The following is a 24,148-nucleotide window of genomic DNA, read 5'->3' as shown; positions in this document are numbered from 1 at the left end:
TCGCGGTGTCGCCACTTTTAAGGTCGCGGCGCGGCGTTTCGTCGAGCAATGCAAGGGTGTGTTCGGTCGTCGCGATTATTTGAATAAAATGCGCCACTACGTCAACCGTCAGGCGTGCGTCCGCCACGGCTCGAAAGCTTTCTCCGCTTCTCTGCCAGCGGCTGCCTCGCCGTGGGGGGAAAGAGGGGGGGAATAATTTACTCGGGGGAACGCAACAAGTGTGTCGCGTTGACGGAGCCCCGATTCTTTCGTCCCATTGCCCGGTTGCCTCATGCCTGTTCTCAGCTTGCCCTATACGTATCGAACCGTGCATGGATTTTCTCTGTTTCGCCCGAGATTCATGAGCCTCCGATAGACGGGCCGATTTAGAGGACCTTTCGTTCGTTCGTTCCCCGTGTCCTTTGTCTCGGGCCAGTCGCATGTCTCGCCACTGACCGAGCTTATGTGTGGAACTGTGCAGTGCAACGAATATTTGGATGGCGCCACTGGTCGTAATTCGCGTTTTCGATGTGGCTGTTGGAAAATTTAGGGGCTTGTAGCGAAAACGATGCTTGTCAGTGTTAATTTCTGCTCTCTTTTAAGCGAGTGAAAGAATACTGTAGTATCTGGAATTCGTGTACACATGGATTACAGGTTTTTTAATGGTATTAGACGTATTCAGTTTTGGATGGTGTAGGCTTCACTGTGATGTGAGTTTTATTTTTCATTACTAGAATTAATGTGTTTTAATAGAAGGAATTGTAGAGTTTTATGGGGATTATTTTTGTTAAATTTGATTTGAAATGAAGGTAAAAATGATTTTGAAGTAATGAAACGTTTTAATTATATTACAGTATTTTTATGTAATTTTCAAATACTTCTTTATTTGAGATAATTCATGGAAATGAAATAGCAGGCAATCTCAGTATAATCTCTCGCGGTGAGATTAGAAATACGAGTCGCTAGCGCGGATTGGATCTTACTCTGGCCAGGAGGCTTGATCGAGTGAAATCTGCAATTGGTACTACACGTTTCCAATCATGTGATTGGTTGTATTCTAAATAGGTTAGGTTTCTGGTGGTACAACATTATTCCACTGTAGATTGCTCTTTACCAGTGACTCGTTTTAACCCTCATGCCGTGGTAGAGTTATCTTAACTGAGATCTTAGAATTTAGATATAGAGTTACAAAAATTGCCAACTAGAAATAGAAACAAATACATGAAAAGGCTTCTAAGTCTTCTAACCAGTGAATAGTTATAAAGCTTTCAGTGAAATATCATTTCGAATGAACGATAATAGCTTCCTTCTGATGGTATGGCTTTGAAATGTGCGATTCACATATGTTAGGCAGACAGAGGCCTTCGATGACACCGACAGGATTAATATTTCCGATACGGCAGAGGCTCATTGCATTTTCAGTTGGAAACTGCTTCCTCTACTCTTGATACAATCACCCCATATGAATCATTAAAGAAACAATGCTGAAAGCAGTGGCGTATCTATCATATGCGTAGGTGTTGCAGCTGTACCGACGCGGGTTGAACCCTTTGGAATCTTGACCGTGAGTTTTAATAGCTTTTTCGATACTGTTATGACCATCCTACTCCTTTACATAAATGTTCGCAATACAAGCGGGGAACCATGTCTGGTGTCTTTCAATATCTTTACTTATGGACTTTGTTGCTTTGTACGTACATATATTGTGAAATTCCATATTTCATTGAAAACAGTGGATATGCTATAAATCTCAAAGAAGTTTTATTAGCACGTTCACTGCTATGATAGTTATCCATGAACGCTAGACTATGAATATTTTTTTAAAATATTGTACCTCAGGGTTAATTACTACCCAAAATAATTAGCAAAAATTGTCCATTCAATTAGTTTGAAAGTAAGTTAATTCACTAATCTGAACAAGGCACATCCCGTGCAGGTACTTACATTCGATAAGAATATTTCTAATACAGCTAAACTTTCATAATTAAGCACACGAAATTTTTCGGTATTAGTTCCACAGAATCGACTTTCCCAAATATCAATTCACTCGATCACAGCGATACTTATTACCGCGGCTCGATTCTTGATAAACGTGGAAGGAAGTCCATTCTGTTTGAACGGAACTCGGTCGTTGCCTCGGCATCCTACATGGAAACGAGCCTTCCCGCCGCCCAGCTATTTATCGCGACCGAAGTACGCGATATTAAAACGACACCTCGTATCGATCTCACTTATCGATGCTATAGCTCAGACGGCGAACAGTAGCGCGTTTCGAGCGCGGTATCGCGAGGTGCTGTGTGCCCTGAGTAACGGAGGACTACTATACACTGTGAGTTACGCGATTGGGAAGGGTTATAGCCCTTGTTTCACGAAAAAAAAAATTCACAGCAACTCTCATCTCGTCATTAGATTGTGAATCTACTAAAGTGTGCGGATGTTCGCACATTTGAAATGTAGAAAAAATGTAGAAGGCACATAATATGTGAAGTATTAGAAATATCTTAAAGTAATTATATATATATATATAGAATTTAGAATATTCGAAAGTCAAAATAAATCTCTATTTCAAGGTCTAGTTCCTTAGATAGTTGGGTTTAGAAAAATATAAATTTGTATAAACATAAGCTGTGGATTTATGTTCTTACTCAAAGAAATCGAGTGTTCGGGACAGTTTCCTGGTTGTCCTACTGGTTCTAGATGCATAAACACTCATAGTGAATTTATCATCTACTCAGAAAATCAAGTGTATAGAACATTTTCCTAGTTGCCCTAGTTGTTTTAGGTGTCTTAGTTACCCTTGCTGTTCTAGTTGTCCAAATTGTCTTACTCGTTGTAGTCGCCTTAGCCATCCTAGTTATCCTAGTTGTCCTAGTCCTCCAAGTCGTGTTGTTTGTCCTAGTTATTCCAGCTAGTCTACTTATCCTAGCTATCCTAATCATCCAAGTTGACTCAGGTCACGTCGTCCAGTTTCCCCTCTACTACTTCTTTTTCCATGTTCAATGAAACCACAGAGCCACAGTCCCCCCGAATCGCGTGACTCAGGCCGCGTGGCAAAAAGCCAGCTAGTAGCCAGGGCGAACTTTATTGAATGAAAATGCCGGTGCGTTTTTGCAGGGCCGTCAGCATCCCAGCGCGGACCGAATGAAACAATGGCCATTATGTGGAACACTCGCGTGTCCATATACATATATGCATGTGGACACGTGTGTATTACATGTTTTTCAATTTATACACGTACACAGAAACGCGCGGGCGCGCACCGCCGCGCAGTGTGACGCACGCGTCAAACACACTCACACACTCACACACAGGTACACGTACACGCATCTTTACTATGCGCATCTCCCTGTATACGCCTGTAAATGTATAAACATGTGTGAGGCTTGCACGGGGGACAGCTGTTCGTACTATTATACCTGGTACAGTCGCATTATGCCTTAAGGACAATCGTGGGAATTCCATTAAGTGGCCTTGAATGGTTCATTCATGTCGATCAACTCTCTTCCTAACGAGGTTGACAGATCAATCGGGCTCGGGCACGAGCGACCCACGGGATTTCTCCCGCTGCGTTCCTCTCCCGTTGCTCGCCCCATCCTCTCCAGACGAAACAGAGACGCCAAAGTCAATTACCTCCTGTGCACGCCGTACGAATCGATCTTTTGTTCTTGCCTGCTGCTCTCTCGCTGCTTGCCCCGGTATCGAACCGATCGAATGCTATTCTATCCGCATCGTTTCGAGCCCTCCTCGCGCGTCCCTCATCCTCTCCTGGCGTCGCGTCGCGGCTCCCTCCGACGGTGTCATCGTGCAAAGGGGGAATAATTGACTTTTACTTAATCGGAATATGTATCGCTCTGAGACGGTCGAGGATGCACGTTTTTATGGAGAACTTCTTTTTACTGGGAAATAGTCTCGTAATTGGTTGAATTCACGGATCACTATGGTATCGCGGAGTTTGAGGTTCGAGGTGGTAGGGATTTGTTGGTAACGTGAAGGGAAACTTATTGATGGGATTCTTGGTTTTTGGTTGGAAACTGATATCGATTTCGATTTTTCAGACAGCTATGAAGAACTTTTATTGTGAATTAACTGTTATGGAGAACATTAGAATTCATTAGCTGTAGGAACGTTTGGTGTGTTTTGATGCACTTCGGTGGAGTGGAAACTCGGTTGTCTGTTTAAAGACGGGGCTCTTTCACTTGCAGAGACAGTCTGCAAATTGAAATTAAAATTACTGAAATATTATTTGGAAAAATTCTTGTACACAGAGCCTTAGTGCAATGCATGGCCATATTTTTATTTGAAGCTGGTGCATGAAAAAATGAATGTCACAGAAAATAATACACCTATTACCTATGTGTACCTATTTACGAATGAATTGGAGTCTACGAAATAGTGTCTGTATTTTTAATAAATTAAGAAACCTTCTTTGGGCGTTCGCGAAAAACGATACACTGCGCCTTTTTATTGCGCGCGTGCGAATTCGACCGGATGCGTATCGATTTTACCGTTAACCAGGCATAAACGGCGCTAATGATTAATAAATCATCGTTGAATTTATAGGATGCTGGATAATTATGACAGGGGTGAGGTAACACCACCACCAGTGAGCAGTTATGGCAGTTCCCCTGGACTCTTGGCACTTCATTCCTCGTTTTATGCGACTCCCACGTCGAGGGCCTACGACATCGAGTCGAACATCGACGGCAATGACAGTTCCATGCCCATCGATACTCAAATCATTTCGGTGAGTGTCCCCGTTTGGCTTGCGCAGAAAATTCCTCCTGCAATAGGCTCGCATATCTTTCATTTACGGACGGTTGTCTCCACTTCAACGTGACATGGACACCTACGTTCCGACTGTTTTACAGCGTTCCACGCGTTCTCCGTGTGACCGTAGGAAATCGAAGGGAAGAAAGTGACGCTGTGCAGGCGACGATCGCGGGGACTGGAAACGAAGTTGAATGTTTGGGGTGACATGACGGTCTTTTTGGGGCATTTTGATCCCTTTTTACAGTCTTTAAAAGTTATTTATAGACACAAGTAGCTTTCATTATCATACGGGAGAGTTAGAGTCACTTGCAGTTATTTTTTAGTTATGAGGCTTTAAAAGTGCTTCAAGTCTGCTTTAAGAGACTGAGATGGAATTTATATTTTTGTCAGAAGCAGATTAAATGAATTAGTAGTAGGAGGGAAACTTTTAGTTCCCTCAAGGTAGGATCATTCAGATATCCTAGAAATCTTTAAACATTTATATCTCTAATACACAAAATTTCAAAGTCTTTTTATATATTTATCTTCTACCCCTTGCCCTTACAATTCTTCTAAAAAAGTACAAATCAGCTACATGAAATATAAATGAATAGAAAAGGGTCTTTCTATTTCTCCCTTTTAGTCAAGTTTTATTACCACGACTCTTGCCTCGATAGTTGCACCACAATCTCCCTTACCTTAATTCACCAAACTAAGGTGCTAACAAATAGACACACTCATTCACGATCATGAGTCATTATCACATTACACAAGGCAGGGGGTTAATTCCAACTCACTTTATCTTCACCTACACGACTTTCAACGCCACCACCAAGAATCTTCCACCTTTTTGCCTCTCCTTGAAAAACGACTCGCTTTCCTGATCATGTTTCAGCTCATCAGACGCGTCTACTATACGCATCAATCCCACGTAGTCGTAATTATACCGCGATAAATCATTTCCACGTTTCCACCGATCGCTCGGGCATTATTCATTTTATTATATTACAATATAAGCGTGCCAGTCTCGGCTTTTACCACAGCCATTGTTGCCGTGCCCCGTTCCATGCCACTACCGCTCATTAGCCAGCCGATTAATATCGCCCAAGTAATTACGTATTAATGGAATCGCAAGTATCGAGTCGTAACTTTCACTCGTTTCGGGCTAACAAGCGGTTAATTATCGGGAACGATCGTCGCTTGGCTGGGTGGCGGCTGACCACGTATGAAATGCTTCAGATACCGGGAATGTTGAGCGGTCCTGCGCAACAGCGGCTGGAGGACATGTCTTGGCTGGCTTCTGGCCCGTCACTCGAGTATCAACAAGGCATCTCGCCCATCCCCGCCGGAGTAAAGATGTGCCATCCTGGCAGCACGGCCCAGAGGAGCCTCAAGGAGCAGCGGATACGTCGACCCATGAACGCGTTCATGGTTTGGGCGAAGGTCGAGCGGAAGAAATTGGCTGACGAAAATCCTGATCTTCACAATGCTGATCTCAGTAAGATGCTGGGTGAGTCTGCTGACGATGCTTCTTTTTTAAGTAGATCTGTTTTTGGTCTCGTTTCTTGAGTTATGTCTTCAGTGAAGTAACGAGGAACTTTTTGTGGCTGTTTTATGGGACTTGCAAGAGTCGCTGGAATAGTGAAACGAAATGATTGCTCTTTGGATGATGTTGCTTCAGCGTGGATAGGCGATAAGATTGTTCCTCGTTGTTGCTTCAGTGGAGATGTAACTTTAGGGTATGTGTCCATCTGGAAGTTTTCTACCAATTTTTTGCTCTCAAGAGTAATTTTATATTGTGTGTCAGTTTGTGTGATAGTTGCTCTCTGTGAATAGTTTCAATAGTTGTTGTGTACATAGATAAATTTGATTGTCAAGACACAGAGTGATAGTCGAGGTCCTAGGTGGACATATACCCTAATTATGAAATATTACTTGTTATAGAAGGTTCCTTAAGGTTTCTAGGGTAATTTAAATATCAATTAAACGTAGCTATATTTATTATTCATACTCTGAGGAGTTGTATCATGAATGAGTTAATAATATTATAGTCTGCCAAAATGTATGTCTAGAGAAGAAAGGTTTTGTAATAGTGGGTCTAGTGTATTGTAGAGGTGACTCATTTGAGTCTGGTATGATGGCAGATAGACAGAACTTATCCTTACTTAGGTAGGTGTCGACTTCACAATGATGCAATTTGTCGATGCTGTACAGTACCATAATCTGGAGCCATCTAATAACAATTATACTATGCTATTAAATGGCGACTGAAGTGTTTTTTTTACAAAATATTAAAGAAATAGAAAGATTTTTGACTCTTTTATTTCTTTAAATTTCTGGAACAAATACGTAAGCCACATTTAACGATACCACAAAATTATCTATGACCTTTCTTGCATACATCACTATGCAGCTGGTATAGACTGTTCCTTGTTTCGTACTGTTTCAACTCAAAACCAAATAGATACTATGCACTCTGCGTGTATCTATGTGTTTAATAATTTTACAATATCAATACCTCATCAACTGAGCGTGAACATTTGTTTACCCGAGCGTTGTTGAACGCCTCGAAACCGGGTTAGCACGTATTAACAAGTCAGAGAATCGTTGCAAATAGAAACTAAATAAGCAGACCGGCAGAAAAACCTTTTCCACTTGAAAAGGGGTCAGGAGACAGCCCTGGGAATAAGAAAGTCGGAAAACTCTCTTCTCGCTGTTATTAGTTTAATTACTCCGTGTCACGTGATCAGTGTGAACGAGGAATCGTGGAGAAACGGAAAGTTAATCAACGGCCTACCAGCGAATTTTCTTCCTTGCTCTCTATTAAGAAGTGCGTGGATCATGGTTTTAATTCGTCCGTCGTGATTCGTTAATTACGCCGCGTGAGAAGTTCGATCGCAGCGACAGCATACTAAAATAGTCGAGCGAAGAAAAAATTAGGTCTGTCGGATGGTCGTACCATCAGGTTTAATTAGAACCTTGAAAGTCGAATCCTTCCGGTGGTGGCACCCTTCCATCGTAAGCACGTAGTTTTAATGTCTGTCTCAGAAAATTACAAAGATATCGAGTAGCGCAATTTAATACGTCGTAAATTCACCGTTGCGACTCGGGGTACAGTCACTTCCTTACGTAGGTGCCAACGCAGTGCATTAATATTAAAAGGCATATGCACGATTGAATGTCAAGAGGTTGAGTCCTCTATCGCCGTCGCCGTTTTCCGATTAAATCGTTTGCTGATATTTTGTTTCTTTCTTTCTATGTTGCTTCCTGAAGGGAAGTCACCAATGTCAGTACACATGCTGCTTGGTAATACACGCGAAGTCGAAGTCAAGGCAGTAATTGACTAAGGACAATCCCACTGCGTCACTTTTTGAAGAAATGATTGCAAGCTGGTGGTGGTGGTTCAGTATTAGTCAATTTTGAGTGCAGTAGAGCTTTGATTAATGGGCTTTCAAGGGTAACATACTGTTTAGGTACTTGGTATTATGAGTGGACACTGGTTTTGGGGTATACCCCTGATGCTCTAGAGAAGTGACTTTGCTTCTATTTTAATATTCTTATTAATAAATTGTAATAAACTCTTTAATAAATTGTACTCAACACTTTTTTTTAATTGAGCGATACTATTCCTCATTAGCTGAGGTCTTACCATTTGAATATTTTCATATCTACAAGAATGTTATCAGCCACTTGGGAGTGTTTCCAGAAAAACATCTTTCTTAAATGTGCTAATCCCATGAGTTCACAAAAGAACTAAGAATATAGAGAAGCTTGCATTAATTTCACTCTTTCAAGTGAATCCAACATAAACTCCCCATTAGAGCTACACGTATGCATACTCAGTCAATCTACTCTGACAAAATTGAACCTATCTACTACTCCAAGATGACTGCTACCAGCATACCAATTTTTCTACCCACAATTTCGCTAGATTCAATAGAACAACCAAGATCATTTTCATAACCGGTCACCTATCATCGACATTCAACATTCTCCAACCAGGACGACTCAAAATATTGACCCTTGAAGCATACCCTATGTTCGAAGCGCAGTTGTATCAGTACCCAGCAATCTGTCAGCATCGTACGTTATATCGTGGGTAGGTACATCTTGAATTATCGTCAATTGGCATCCGCAACGTTACTGGCATTCGAACGAGCGTCGTGTAGAAAATTGTAAACTCTGTCCGTGTAAGCCACCTACCCGCGCCCGTTTTAGCACGGCCATTCGCGCGCGTGTTCGTACTCGCCACACGCGTCTGTCTCTGCACCCTTCCTCTTTCTCCTGCAGCTCGATCTTTTTTCCTATCAATCTATCTCTGCATCTCTTTCCCTCTTTTTCTATCTCGCGAAACTTTGAAACGCAGCGCGACTGCGAGTGAAGATCTAAATTGGGCTTGATAGCGGTCGAGAAAATGTGATTTGAAAGATGGAGGATTTTGGGAGGAAGGATTTGGGATTTTAACTGTACAGTGTTAGTTTTGTATTATATTGTTGGGACCAGAATTCATTTAGTTAAAGAGAAAGGAGTAGATGCGTATCTAGACACGAAAGGAATTAATTTTGAATAATTTTATGATGTCTTCCTTGTAACTAGTAAGTACTTATGTACTGCTAAAATCCAAGTTTTGTTGAAAATTGTAAATATATCGCAGCCCTCAGAAATGAATCCTCAAATCCTCAATTCTTCAACTCTTCCTGTTACATCAGTGCACTGGCAAGTCACTATAAACTCCTCTCAGACTCTGTTACTGCTCAATGTCGAACTTCTTTCAGCAGGAGTCTCTAGTCTCGCTTCTCACGAAGGTAGATCTCGACGTTCCAGGTTAAGAAACTCAAGTACTCTCTAAAAAATCAACATTTAGCATTACATTTCAGGTAGCAATTTAAGGATCTGTACATGAAAGGGTTAACGAACCACATACTTGCATCTACACCGCAGCGCTCCTTCTCAGAAGACACAATATCCCGACGTTTCTCTGGCAACTCAATTTCGCTGAAAGCGCGCTCCAGGCCCTCGTCCCGCGGTTGCGCTTCATTATCAGCGAAGTGATCGGGCGCTTATCGCCATCCGTCCAACGGAAACTCGTCGAGGTTTATCGATCGAACATTAGGCGATCGGTGCACGATGTTATTGGCATGACGCGGCTCCGATTACTATGCACGTCGAGTCTTTGCCGCCCCCACTTTTCCTCGTCTTTTTTTCCAGACATCCTACATATTCATGCGCGCGTGCTGTGTGTCGATCCGTCCGTCCGTCTGTCCATCCATCCGTTGGCCCATCCGTACCTCAGCACGGGGCCGTGGATTGCCCATGCGAGCCTGTTTTATGTCCGACTTATACATGTGGTCTTGGACGCGCGTCCACTTCATTGTGTATACGTATTATTCCTCGGGATAGAGAGAACGAGAGATGAACGAGAGAGAAGGAGAGAGAGGATGCCACGAGCACGCGTCCCAACCGCGCACACCGGTTCACCCACCGCGGCCCTATGCTCGTCTGCGTCGTGTTTTCCTCTGTAGTTGGCGAGAATAAGGTGATACAGGGACGCGATCGTACGTACACGTCGGGCCCTGGGCCTGTATGGGTCTTATATCCGGTGGAGCGCGTGCCCGCGCATCTTTATTAATCATTCCCTAACCGTTAGTCTCTTTTTGGACCTCGTATGTCAACAATGGAAATTGACGCGACTGGTCGCATTGTTGAGGGAGGTTTCGCGGGATTCTTGGGTTGGATAAATGTCCTAGTTGGTGAGCATGTCCTGGTGCCTGAACATTGATGCTAATTTTGTTTGATTTTGAGGTTAGATTCTTATGTGATTAAGAAAACAGAATAGTATCAGAGCATGCGTTATTAGGTGTATTAGATTGGGTCTGCAACTCGTCAGTAGTAGTATGGGAAGTTAGGAAAGAGGATCGAATTGAAACTGAGAAGTGAAGAACCTAGTCGAGGTAAAAGTCAATTAACATTGATTTATATTTCCTTGCTTGCTATTCAGTAGGTTTAATATGAGAGCGGAGTATCAAGTATGCGATGGTATTTCATCTCAACACTAAAATCATTAAGGATCTATAATTAATACTGACAAGACTATTCTGTGAAGTATTATATATCCTAGTTATTCAGCTATATCCAGAACGTACGTAATATCTTCTTTCACAAAATAATTGGTTCAATGAGAGTTGAACTTCTAGTTGCCAATTTTTTGGAATTCCTTAAAATCATCTGTCTGTTCAATGAAACCAGTCACAACTATAACTCGATCGATCACGGGAGAGGGTTCCCAGCGTCTCGGCTGTAGCTCGAAGCGGTCAAATACTTAGTACCTGACTCAACGGAAGATCTACTTTCATCGCGGCTTGCGAAATAGTTCAAGCTACGTAGGAGTTTCGCGGGAGGAAGCGTGTTCGATTGTACGTAACCTCCACTCCCATCGACGCTCTTTACTCCGCCATCAATCTCGTCCAGCAGTTATGACGGACGCAGCGATCCGATACCTTCCGCTCATCCATTATCATTCTCAACCTTCGAACCCTATACCTTCCACGATAACAACCTCTGCATAGCCTCTATACAAAACTTCAAAATTCCACATATAGAACTTGGATCCAATTTCACTGATTCCTCCACCCTTCCCTTAGTGTGTCCCAAAACAGATACTGTTCGAATTCCACAAGATGTCTCGGGGAACAGTACAAAGACAAGGCTTTCCAGGGGACTTTTCATGAAACACGAAGAGTGCACTGTCTTCTGGCTATAATCTCATGACTCGTTAACTGTTAGCCCACTCTAGTCTTCCTAACGAAACAAATGACGACCTATAACAGAACAGAGCTCATTTATCCTAAATAATGTCAAGCTAGAAATGAATATATCAGCGAGCTTACATCGAAAAGCCGCTACACCAATTCCCCCTGCAAAGTCCATAATGCAGGAATTAGTTACCACCGATAAATCCCCTCGTGGACGTCCCATAAGCCTCAATCCTCGTTAATTTTCTCGTTAATCAGTCACGGAGTCCGCCAACGGGAGTCGGTCATGGGGAGAGAGGGGATGCCGAGCGGAATGAAGGGGGACCCTCTCTCTTTCTCTCTCGGTGTTCGTTATCCGCGATCGCTGGCGGCGGAGAACCACGGTGCTCACCGTCTCTCGACGGCGTCGTTTACACGGGCCGCGCGACGCCACTGTCGCAAGACCACCTACGACAAATGTGGCAGCCTGCAAATAATACCGGGCGTGTTGTACCACCAACGACAGAAGAGATAGAGGCCTCTAACTGCCAGCCACGGTATCGTGGTTTAGTGCCTCTGATTACCTGCACCCCCTCCTCCGATCTCCTCTCCCTATCCACCCTCGGACACGGCTCCTCCCCCGCGATATGCCGCGACGCGCGCGTGCGCTCATTCGCACGGAGAAAATGCGCTTCGCGGGACGCGCTGTCTCTCTCTCTCTCTCCTCTCCTCCACTGACTGATTCATTCGTTCTTTCTCTTGCTCTTTCACTCACTCACTTACGTATTCGTTCATTCATTCATTCATTCGTTCATTTATTTATTCAGTCACTTTCATTCTACTTCATCTATTTGTTTATTTTTCACCCTTTCCCCCCCCTCAATCCCTTACTCACTGACTCACTCGCTTATCTCTCTTTCACTTGTTCACTCACTCATTCACTCACTGTCGTACACACTCACTCATTCATTTATTCACTTATTTACTGACTTACTCTATCATTGTCTCATTCTTTCATTGAGTTACTCACTCTTTCATTGTCTCATTCCTTCTTTCATTCTCTTACTCGCTTTCTCACTGTCGCACTCACTCATTGTCTCACGCACTTATGCTTTCTCTCTCTCTCTCTTACACGCTCATTCACTCATTGACTCACTCATTCTGTCTCACTCTATTTTGCTTGGTTCTCCTCCTATGTTTTATCCTCTGCCTTTTCCTTTCTCTCTCTCTCTCTCTCTCTCTGTCTCTGCATCTGTGTCTGTATGTCTCTCCGTCTCTCTGATTCTCTGACTCTGGTTTCTCCGTCTCTGTCTCTTGTTGCTCTCGCGCAGGAAACGGAGAACCGCCCGCCGAACGCGTGAGATTCGCGGCCTGGATAGGGCTCTAAACGGCGGATCAGGACGTACAGTATCTCACAATAATGGCGCACGGTGGAAGGTCCCCGATAAGGTCGGCCTCGTTGCTAGATTTAAGGGACACCGCGAGCAGGGGCCCCGTTGCGAGCGCTCCACACGGCGATTGAGAATTATTGGGCCGTGTACGGACCTCTACAGGGTGTAGCAAATACACGGTGAGGTATTGGCGAGGGTGCTAGGGGAGCTCGTGTGGAACGTACTGTGTTCCACGCTGGAATGCTCGATCTGCCTCCGTTTTGCGGTAATAACGGCGCGAAGTTGGTAGCAGGGTCTTGAGGCTCTGTTGCTTGCTTGTATCGTTGGGGATATGTAGCGTTTGAGAAAATGTATTTCTAGGCGCTTGGTTTACTATTGAACCCCATTAGAGACGTGGAAGTACAGAGCCCTTCACGGTTTTCAAGGGTGATTTTTATGTAAAGTTTGTGATTGCATCTTGCGTCCTTTAGGACTTCCCTGAGAATTTGAAGGTGCTATTAGTATACAGTGAAGGAAAATCGAAGATTGTGTCATAGAATTTCTATTTTTCTTTTGGAGATCTCTACCATTCCTAAATATTTCCACAAGTGTATGTATTATACGTGTTCTATGAGAAGTCCCCTGGAAAATATTACTTTCAATACGTTCCCAAGGATTTTCTCATGGGACACGAATAGTAGCTATATTTACGACTTGGAACTCCTCTATTCCACGTATAGATACATTTATCAAAACCTTCTGTACACAAGAATCTTATTAAACATACAATACCTACATGACAGAGTACTCTCACCAAGTGTTCCTAGAATCAGAGAGTAACTTACATATTCCTTAATTTACAAAATCTATCCAAACTTTTAGCCAGTAGTACACACACTATCGTTTTACAAAATGGAAGAGATATCGAAAATCCAAGAAATAAAATTTCTAATACCTTTGAACAGGGGAGTATGTAATTATACCTAGGTATGTACACACGCACACGTATCGTCATTCGCGATTAGTGCACAACCTTCCGACAGCACGATGCCTCCCTATTGCACGATGCCGCACAGTGTACATGTTCATACAGATATGTAGGTTCATCGTTCGATTGGTTCTCTTGTAAATCATGGGGCGTCGTTGTGCCAGCAAACGACGAAAAATCGCCGGACAAAAGGCGTTTCTTGTCCAGCCTGTTGCTCGTTACACCCGGGGCGAACGATCGGTTTTGATAACCGCGGCCCAGGTGGGCGTGCGATGTTCCTTAATCGCCGGAAACAGGGATATCCGGGCCGACGATGATTGTTATTGGATCGTTCGGTAAATCGACGAGTACGATTGACGCAGGGCTGAAGGGGAGGGAATCTAGTTGGTATCGCAGCTGGAGAAAGCGGAGGTTGGGCTATGGGCAACGTGCTTTCACGCGGTGCGCCGTTTCCGTGGCCCGAGTTGATAGTCACGGGTGAATCGTGGACGAGCGGAAGTAAAGGGAATGGGTTACGAAACTGGAAGAGGCGTCTTTGACCCTTCGTGGTAGAATTCTGTAATCAGATGGCGAAACCTGATACGTCAGGAGTTTCGAACTTTTTAGTGGAGTGATTTTAAAATTGGGTAGACCCATAGGTGAGCTTACATGCTACGAATTGACAGTTTGCTTTTTTTTTTAAAGTAGCTTGTGCGATGTACAGGTATCATTTGTAAATTGATAAATTTCGTCTAGATATGCATGGAGAAGTAAATATCTCGAGTTTGGAAAAATAGTCACATTTCGGGTTTGGTCATCTGATTATAGAGTTAGAGGTTTTTGTAATTAAAGAGCTTCATAATTTTATTTCTAGTGCTTCCCTTTTGTTTTCAGTCGAAACAAAATTTTCTCAGGTCTAATCTTAAGAAACTATTCATTTCCTATACATAATAGGTAAGTGCTTTCTACTCTTTATAGGTACCTAATGTTTTTCTTAATTCATTTCACCTATGTTTTTTCCTGAAGTGATGCTAAATGAATTATTATATTTCGTGATTTAATGGTCTGAAATGAGGCAGTTGAATTTAAGTGCCCATAAAGCGGTACTATTTTTAGAACTGGATACTTAACTTTTTACATTAGGTTTGGTTTAGGTGTTACATTAGGTAGTTGAAGTTTGAGTGGTGTTTACCAGGTCGTGAAACGAAGAGGTCATGTACCTTGTGTCAGTTTTCATCCATCATTGACACGCCTAGTACATACCTTATTGACCTCACTGACTATTTGTAAACACTTACATAGTATCTATTCCATGAGTCATTTCAATCCATTCTCTTAATGAGAGCAGTTCACTTCGTAACTATTATGTATATAAATACAAAAACTTTTGTACAACTCGATCAAGGAGGTATAGATACATGTATACATTGCCCATTTTTATTATCTTAGCATTCTAATCTACTCTTCAGATGATGTCCACATTTTCTGAAATATTCTGTATCACATAGTTATTTGAACGATTCTTCTAAATCAAGGAATGACTCAACTCTTAAGTCAACTCAATGACACTATAAGTAACCAAGTTGAAACAAAGTTCATCTAGCACCTAATTTTCCATTTCTTGTATGTCCACCTTTCAAGACACCCTGTACCTAAAATATTCCCTCACTATAGTCTCGCATTCTAATCGAAAGGAAGTCTCCGAGACCAAACATATACACGTGTTCCACATAAGAGCAAATCTCGTCCAATCGAACTCGACTCAAGATACAGAATATATAACGAGCTTATAACGAGGGAATACAGTACAATTCACAATCTTCTAATCCCCCTATCGCAATCCAAAAAGTGAACGACTCCAAAACATAAACCTCCATTAACCATCGCTTAAAAACGCGAGAACGATAACGATCTCGATAACTATCGCGAATCTCGCGAGATAACCTTTGCATCTTGCGAAATAGACTGTAACGAAAAGTTTGCACCGACGATTGAAATTAACTTGCACGCCGCCGGTGCGTAAGGATCGTTCGAACTCCAAGAGAGAAAGGCCCGCTTTTCTTCGGTGCGCGCACGCACACACACACTCTCTAAATATACGTGCGCGCGTATATGTAAGTACAGCTCTTTCCCGATACCATCCTCCTCCACCTCGTCCGCTGGCTCTCCTCCTCGTCTCCGTCGGCTAGCTCTCGAACAATAGCACCTCGGCCATACAGCGGATGAACTTCTGAGGCTGGAATCGGGCTCTGCCCACTCTGTGAATTTCGTTTCCGTAAAAAATGGCCATAGAGAAAAGAGGTCGGTCCGATCTAAAAGGCAACCTACATCCTGCGCCGTGGTAAGTCTACTAAAGTACAGGCCTCTTCGATAATGCATCGCTTGCTCTGCCGCGCGCGTATTGCTCAAAAATAGAATGTAAATAAGCGTTTTCAGCGGCTACGTCGGAGGAAAGGAGGGATACGTGCCTGGGCTCTCGCGGTGAAATGTCGAACGTGAATTATTCGTACCGCGGCCTCTGATAAAGTCTAGATAATCTCCCAGGAACTTCAATGCCCGAACGGTGTCCTAGACGGTGGTCGCTGGGCTGTCTCGATGAGATACTGTCGCGAATTAATGCGTATTAAGTCTTCCTGGACGGGAGGACTGATTTTTCGAGCTGACTTGAAACTCGATGCATTGTTTATGCACTTGTTCTCTGGTGTGGGAACTGTGCTTTCGTTTGGAGGCTCAAGAGAGAGTGGAAGAAATTATAAAATTGGCTTATTAGGTTGCAATAAGATATATATACATGTTCACGTGTATGATCCTTTATCTTTGTTTTTAGGTGTTGTATCAGTACCTAAAATATCGCCCACGTGTTATGGGACACCGTATACAGAATCCCATTTCGATAGAATCAGACATGTCTCACGCTAGCCTCAAAAGTGACACAACTCAGTAATCATGATTTCCGAATTATGACCATGAAGTATAGTTTTTGCGACGTTCAAATGGGGTCAGCAAGTGACCACCAGGCCTATGCCCTGTTCAGTGTTACACAGAGTCAGGGCTTACACATTCCCCTAGAACACTTCTCTCCTTCCATATCGCGACGCCCAACCAATCCTTGTCTACCGATATCGCGTCAGTCCCCCATGGTCCCCCTGTCCCATGTTTCCACCGCGGAACGAATATGTATATTCTCGTAGCTGCGAGCACAATTCTCGCGGCCTCTTACCTCCTCGTAAACAATGCATTGGCCGTGGAACGAAGTCTCGTACAACTTAATCCCATCACGATAGAAAAGGTCCACGGAGGGTACCATTGGCGTAGCGAAAAGGGTACAGGGTACGGGGTGGGGCAGGGTGTGAGCGTGGGGGGACGAGGAGGAGGCAGGCGCACGGTATACTTAGCATAATGCAAAAGTTTGTCCTCTGACTCTTCAAATCGGACGCGTAACATCATTCACCCTTGTCATTTTTCGTCCCGCACGCGATCGACCGCGGTCGATTCACCCCGCGAGAGACAGCTAACCGTCTCCTTCTCTTTCTTTCTACTCTCTTGCTTTCTCGTTCTGTTCGTTTTCTGCGGCGTTGCTCGATTAACCTAAGACAAGATCGGGCCCTGGTACGATCACGAAACTCATTTGTTCCTTTATATCGTCTGCACACTGCGCCTTCGCCTGCATTACTTACGTCCGTTTAGATCTCTACCTGCTGAGCCTTGTTTCTCCTCTCTATCGGAGCTTAGGATCTTTTCGGGGAATATAGCGATTATGCGTTCGTGGAAACTGTTATTGACAGAAACGTTCGCCACAGTGACTGGTGGAGACGTGGGTGGACGAAGTCTCTGGGGGACAAAGGGCTCTATTAAAGTGGAGGTGGTGTTTTGGGATATGCATACGAGTATTGAAATATCGCGGAGGATTGTTTAGGGATAATGGCCTGTGAGGGAGAGCGCTTTAATGGATGGAATTTAGAGCTGAGGCATTTGCCTTGATGACAGAAAGTTAGTTTGCGTGGTTGGCGCTTGTCGAAGGAGATTTTTAAAGTGTCTGGAATTTATTTGTTAAAAATTACGTAGGGGAGTCTTTATACGAATACATTAAATACGAATGAATTGTCACTGAAGCTCACCTCACTTAACCATTAATTTATTCATTTATATTGCCACAGCGGCGGCAGCGCAGCCCAAAGGATCAAACTGCCACAGAATAATGCTAATTGTAAGTTGTTATTTCGAATGAGCCGTTAATCGTGCAAGAAAGACTGCTTGGGGCGATCTTCAGCGCAGGGAGACCTTCACGATATTCCGGTGGTCGCGATATCGAGGGTTAAATCTCCATTGGTCCTGTTTTTACCGAGCCACCAGGCGTCCAGCGAGCAAATAATACCGACAAAGTAGTACCAAGGGCATTACGCACAACCAGAGACGCACAAGCACAGTGAACACGCCTGGTACCTAAGCGAAGAAACGTAACGAACCTTCAGACAAGATCGGGACCCAATAATTGCGCGCGTACATACGAAATGAGAACCGAAGGTGGGGATTGATGCTGCGCGGACCGACGGCTGGGTTGAATCGTTGAGAAAAAATGAATCCAAGAGCAGATTCGAATGGGATATTAAAACAGAGGGATTTTGAGCTTGATATATAATTTTCTAAAAAATGACGATAACAAAGCAAATGTAGTATCTTTACTCTACAAGAAGTTCCCTGGAAAGCATCGCCCCTAATACTTTCGAGAGGATTTCTCACAGGACCTATATAGTCCTATTTTAAAACGACCATTAAATTAGTCCTCCAGAGATGGCAAAGTGAATGGTTCAAGATTATCAGCCAGGTGCCTACTTTCCCTATTGCTCTTGAATATTGCAAAAAAGTTAATAGCTGATATTCGTATTTGCTGCAGGCTATTATTAACTTAGAGCTCGAATTTGATCTAAACTCTGCTATACTCTTATTATTAATATCAATAACTTGAAAAACCTGACTACGAACGGGTATAAAATCATAAGTAGCTACACCTGACTCGATCAAAATTCTACTGTACCTATATCCATATAAAATCTACAGTACGATAAGGACAAGTAATATCACCGACAGAAATATCACGAAAAATATCATCAAAAATCACCTTCCAATAGTCATTAGCCCCGCCCTCCCCGCTTAATAAACCAGCCTCCAAATTTCCACGCACTTCCCCCCAAAAACTCCACGTAGGTGTCCTCGCCGGATATTTCTCCCCCTCCCCACGCCCTCGTCCCCAATCAGCGCCTCATTCGAAGGCAAAAATTTCCATAGGACATTTTTTCCCCTCGTCACGGCAGAAAAATCGCGCGGATCGTTACAATGTTCGTCCCGTGGCCATGTCGAGGGCCCCACACAATCGGAAGACGGTGACGGTGCCTCGTGTACGCTCGCACGCAGACACGGGCTCGCACGAAGAGCTGAGGAACCGACGGGTTGGCTAAGCTAAAGCAATAATAAGCCATAAGCGCAGTCTCTGCATAGAATGCCGGGTAATGAGGTGGAGTCGAGAGCGGAGTCTGGCCGCACCCTTACCTTACCTTACCTTCTGACGAGTGCGCTCTCGCGCCCGACCCACCTATCTCCGAACGACGAGCGCGCGAGGACAGGACAGGATGACGACGAGGACGACCACGGGGATTACAACATCCTCCGTGTGTGGATTTACCTCCGGAGAGAAATAAATTATTATATTTATGAAAATACACGCGCGAGGGAGCGAGAGAGCGCGGCGAGGCTGGGCCTGCTGGAGGATCGGGCCCAGGTTGTACGGAGGTGGGACCCCTCGAGCGTCGACGACCACGTTCCACCGACAACTCCGACTTTTGTCCCTCCTGATCGCCGGTCTGCATTGCACCACGCCTGTACAGCTCCGATCAGAAGTGACGGGTGCGATCGACCCGTTCGAAGGAAAGTTTCCGGCTCGGATCGAAGGGGACGGGGAGATTTTGTCGGGGTTTGGCACTGATCTCTATATAACAGTCGATAGGGCATAGGTTCAACTTGGTGGCCCCATTTCAACGTCGCCATGACGGGCAGAATTGAGGATTTGTGTCGAAGTCGATATGGCGATATGGGTCAACCTAGGCTCACGATAGCGGATTCTTTCTATTTGTATATTGTCTAGTTATACAAATAATAATAATACACGTAGTGTAAATTTTTAATTGTAAACCTTGCATTTGGTATGTCAAAAATTATGATTATTCATGCTGTGAACTGGAGCACAAGATCTTTGGTTTTAATTGCAATCTTTGAGATCTGGAATATTACGCATATTTTTTCAAATTTTTTTGGCAAGGAGGCTTGGGTGATTGAAATTTCGTGCTAAACGTGGACGCAAGTCCTCAGTTTTAGGTGTCGTGGCTATCTTTCAATTGGGGGTCAACCTCAGTATAGCGATGGGTGACTATGCCCTATCCAGTGTTAAGTAGAGATCGGTGGGGCTTGGGATTGGATCGATGATAGGGTGAGATAGAGTTTTGTGATTAACTTTGGGTCAGTTGATTAGTAATGAGTGAGTAGACAGAGGACCTGATTGTGGAGCATGTTTAGAAGTTAATATTAATATTAGTATTACTCTATCATTGGCGGCATTCTAATTTACTTTAAGTCACTTTTGGGCAAATGACCAAGTCAATCCATCTCACGTTGATCAACTGAAAGTATTACACTTGACTGAAACGCTGTTTCGATAGACTTTACACGACTTGGGCTTACCTAACCCAGAACTAATGTAAACATGGTATTAGGTAATTTTTGTCGGATGACTGATTCGGTTCACCTCAACTTGGCGAGTGACTTTGAATAACTCGAGGTCGGTCAAGTCGGTCATCTGATTAAGTTGCTTAATGTAAACACGGTTTATGTGTACAATAGAATATCCAATGAACATAAAATTAAACTATAATTCAATCATCGTCTTTAACAAATAATAAAATTAAGTATCAAAAGGATTCTTTAAGCATGAGTCTCTTAAGCAGCTGGTTAACCTTTCAGCTCCCAATGTTGCTTTGGTGCAACATTCACTTTAAACATGTCTCAGACACTGTTGCTAGTGAATATCCAACTTCTTTTGGGAGGAATCTTTAGTTTCACCTGTTATGGAGTAGATCTCTGCACACTTTACATTAAGAAACTAAAGTATTCTCTTGAAAATCAACATTCAATGTCATTACATTTCAGATAACGATTTAAGAGTCTGATGGTTAAAGAACTAATCAAGTATCAACCCCACTATGTGTTCATTGTATTCTTAAACTATAATCAGTCTACAAGATTCCTCACTCGGGTTTCCAATAACGCTGGTCAGCTCGATAATAATTAATTTCCCAAGAATCTGTCCCAGATCCAGACGCGACTATTCCCCCCAAAGATAAATCGTTCAAGCAGTCGCCAGTCCTGGTCGCTTTTAATGAAAACCATTGTTTTGTTTCGTTAAAATTCCTCGACAGGACAAGAGAACGTCTCCCGGTCGTTCGTTACTCGAACCAGTAATATCTCGTTTTTATCCGAACCACCCGTACCGGACAGCATTGTATTACGTGAGAGAATTTTATTGGCTAGTTCGAAATAGGTTTTCTCTTCGTAGGTTTCTTGCCGCGGCAGGACGCGTTAGAGAAATTGACAAACGCGTCGCCTCCTATTGTGAATTCTCAGGGGACTGTTCAGAAAGCGAGGAACGACGTCCCCTGCAGCCGAGGAACAGTTTTCGTCGTGCAATGGTCGCTTCTCGCGCTTCGAAGATATATATGCATGTGGAAGTACAAGCATAACGCGGTGCAACAATCGCAGTTTCGCGCTGCGATATTTCTCGCTTCGAGACATTCAAGGTAACCAGTGCCGACTGTGTCAAAGAATGATTTTCTAGAATCGATTTTCTAGAGAAGGCACTCGATGCTGCACCTTAGCCTGCTGGGTAATTATTCATGGTCTCGATGTTACATTTGTCACGAGGAGTTTTTATTGCATGGCCATCGAGATCTTGGAAGCAGTCTTTTGTTGTAGTTATTTGTAACGAGAGGTGCAACAGAGAGGAAAAATGGTTGACGTAGGTATATCACATCCCAGTGAGAAAACAGTCATAAGTCATGCTTTGGTAATTTTAAGTGATCAATTCTTTAGTTAATTTAAGCTAACGCGTATTTTGTGATGGTGCAGTTAAGAATTTTCTTTTCAAGAAGTTTCAAGAATTTCGTGTTTCTTGACCTGTAACAGGTTTATACAGGAGTATGATACTGTCTGCAAATAATGTCCAGAAACTTCTTCATTGTCATACACAATTGATGCACAAAAATTCGTCTTACTGTCCATAATCCTACAATTCTTACTGTTCTAAATTCTATCCCATACAAATGGCAGTGCATAGAAGCACTCTTCAGCGTGAAAAGAATCCCCAGCGGTTTGTCCCGAGTCATTCATAAGCTACCACGAAACCGATTGCAGCTACCGAACGAATTTGAACGCATCAGATAATCCATTAAGATCAAGGGAGCTCGAGGAGAGCTGGCTGATCGCCGGGGACAGATTACTTTTCCATCGGATGAAACACGGGAGCCACGAATCCATTCGACAAGATCGTCGAGGGGCACACACGAGGGTCCACTCGTTTTGTCCACGTGCCTCGGTGCTTATCTAGCTGACGTTACCAGACGCCGAGCCAAGTGAAGAGTTCGTATTTCTATCGACACGTTGCGACGGCCAGACTGCTGTTTCACAGTCTTGTCACAAATGTTCTCCTGAGTGCTTGACAAAGGTTCTTTTTTCAGAGCTTCTGTTGGTAGAAAATCGTAGGTTCTTTTATAGGCTGGTATTGAGATATGTTCAATTAATAGTAGCTCAGTAAGGGTACTGATCACTGGTTCTTAGGTTCTGACTAATGACTGTAGCTAGTAGCTAGCTGATCATGTTCAAAATAAATTAGTCGGAACCACTCATAAATCACAATTATACATAAGATTCAAATATCTACTGATTGACAATTAATCACCCTGTAACTAAGAGCTATTACTGTCATCTTCTGCACCCCATTAATGTGAATACCTGTGGATTATATTGTTTAAGTAAATAGAGTTCATTTACTCGCAGTATATTAAATGCTCAACGAAAACGTGGCGCTGTCACAACTGAAGACATCTTTGTCCCGAAAAGCGTCATTCTGCGTATCGACACGCGCCGTGTCATCGTCATTGCACGCGACATGCATCGACATCTCGATGATCTTTTGTGCGCGTACAACCCTTGCCAGGATTTGCGCGGGTGTGCTCGCGTGAATACCAACACGCGCGCTTATCCACGTGAACGTGTTACACTGGCGACGAGACCGAATAAAAGAACGAAATTATGACTAGAAAGGATAACTGTATAATTAATTATAGAAGTATTTAATAACAATCTATTTTAACACATTCGAGTCCGACGACCCCACCCATTGGGCCAAAGGATAGCTCCCCTCATTAGCCAAGGACACAACATGTAAGTCATTTTTGTGCTGAAAAGACTGTTGCCGACTGCTGAGGACAGTCTTGGCAGAATACACTAGTCTCGAATATGTAAATCTCTTGAGTATAGAAATGAAAATGTTCGACACCTGAAGGGTTTGGAAATTGTCTTCTCATATTTTGAGTAAAATAAGTAGCTTAAACTCAAATAACTTGATTAATCTGAAGAAGCCTCAGCGTACATACTACTACATTTATACAGCACATAAAATTATGAAAAATCAATTGTGTAGCTACTGAGGCAAGAGTGAATAAAAGAAAGTTGAAACAAAATAATTAGGACCAGACTATTAAAATTGAGAAGTAAAGAAAAATAAATTACACTGCAAAGGATTAAGTACTCAGCGTAAGGGTTAAAACTGTGCGCCAGTTCGTTTCGGGGCCCGTTTTGCGCGCGCGTGAGCGTGCGGGTCGCGCGCACAACGATGGCTAAACACCGACACGACAGGACACAGGGCATAACGCACGACGCCAACGGAGATGAGATACATCACGGGACGGGAGACGTATTATTAATGGTGACAGTGGGCGACCCAGGTTGGGCGGGGTGCACGATGCGGTCCCACCGATCCGTGGGCTCCGCTTTCGACCCCCTCTCCTCCTCTCCCATCTTATCCGTTCCCTTCGTCCTCTTCTTCTGGCCGCCGCCTATATTAACTATTATGCTATGCAGACACGCTGCATCAAGGGAGAGAGTAAATGAACGGATTTTCTGCTTCGTAACGTTGATCGGCCGAGTGTATCTGATTCGGACGATTCGACGCGGAGTTTCGGCGTTTAGCGCTAATCCGTTCCTCGATGGTAACGAGAGCTAACGAAAGTGTTGGCTTTCGATGAGTC

General features: G+C 43.5%; 1 protein-coding gene across 1 annotated transcript in view; it reads left to right on the top strand.

The window, feature by feature from the left end:
* Positions 1-24,148, top strand: part of LOC143177149 (uncharacterized) — a 39,888-nt gene that overhangs the window by 8,476 nt on the left and 7,264 nt on the right. Inside the window, exons 2-3 of the mRNA XM_076374958.1 lie at positions 4,540-4,723; positions 5,968-6,238. Coding sequence (XP_076231073.1) covers positions 4,540-4,723; positions 5,968-6,238 — 455 coding nt within the window. The remainder of the gene's footprint in view (positions 1-4,539; positions 4,724-5,967; positions 6,239-24,148) is intronic.

The sequence above is a fragment of the Calliopsis andreniformis genome, chromosome 3 (assembly GCF_051401765.1).
Source record: "Calliopsis andreniformis isolate RMS-2024a chromosome 3, iyCalAndr_principal, whole genome shotgun sequence".
NCBI classification, from domain to species: Eukaryota; Metazoa; Arthropoda; class Insecta; order Hymenoptera; family Andrenidae; genus Calliopsis; species Calliopsis andreniformis.
Note: the sequence above shows the minus strand (reverse complement) of the source record. Positions and strands in the feature narration are given on the sequence as shown.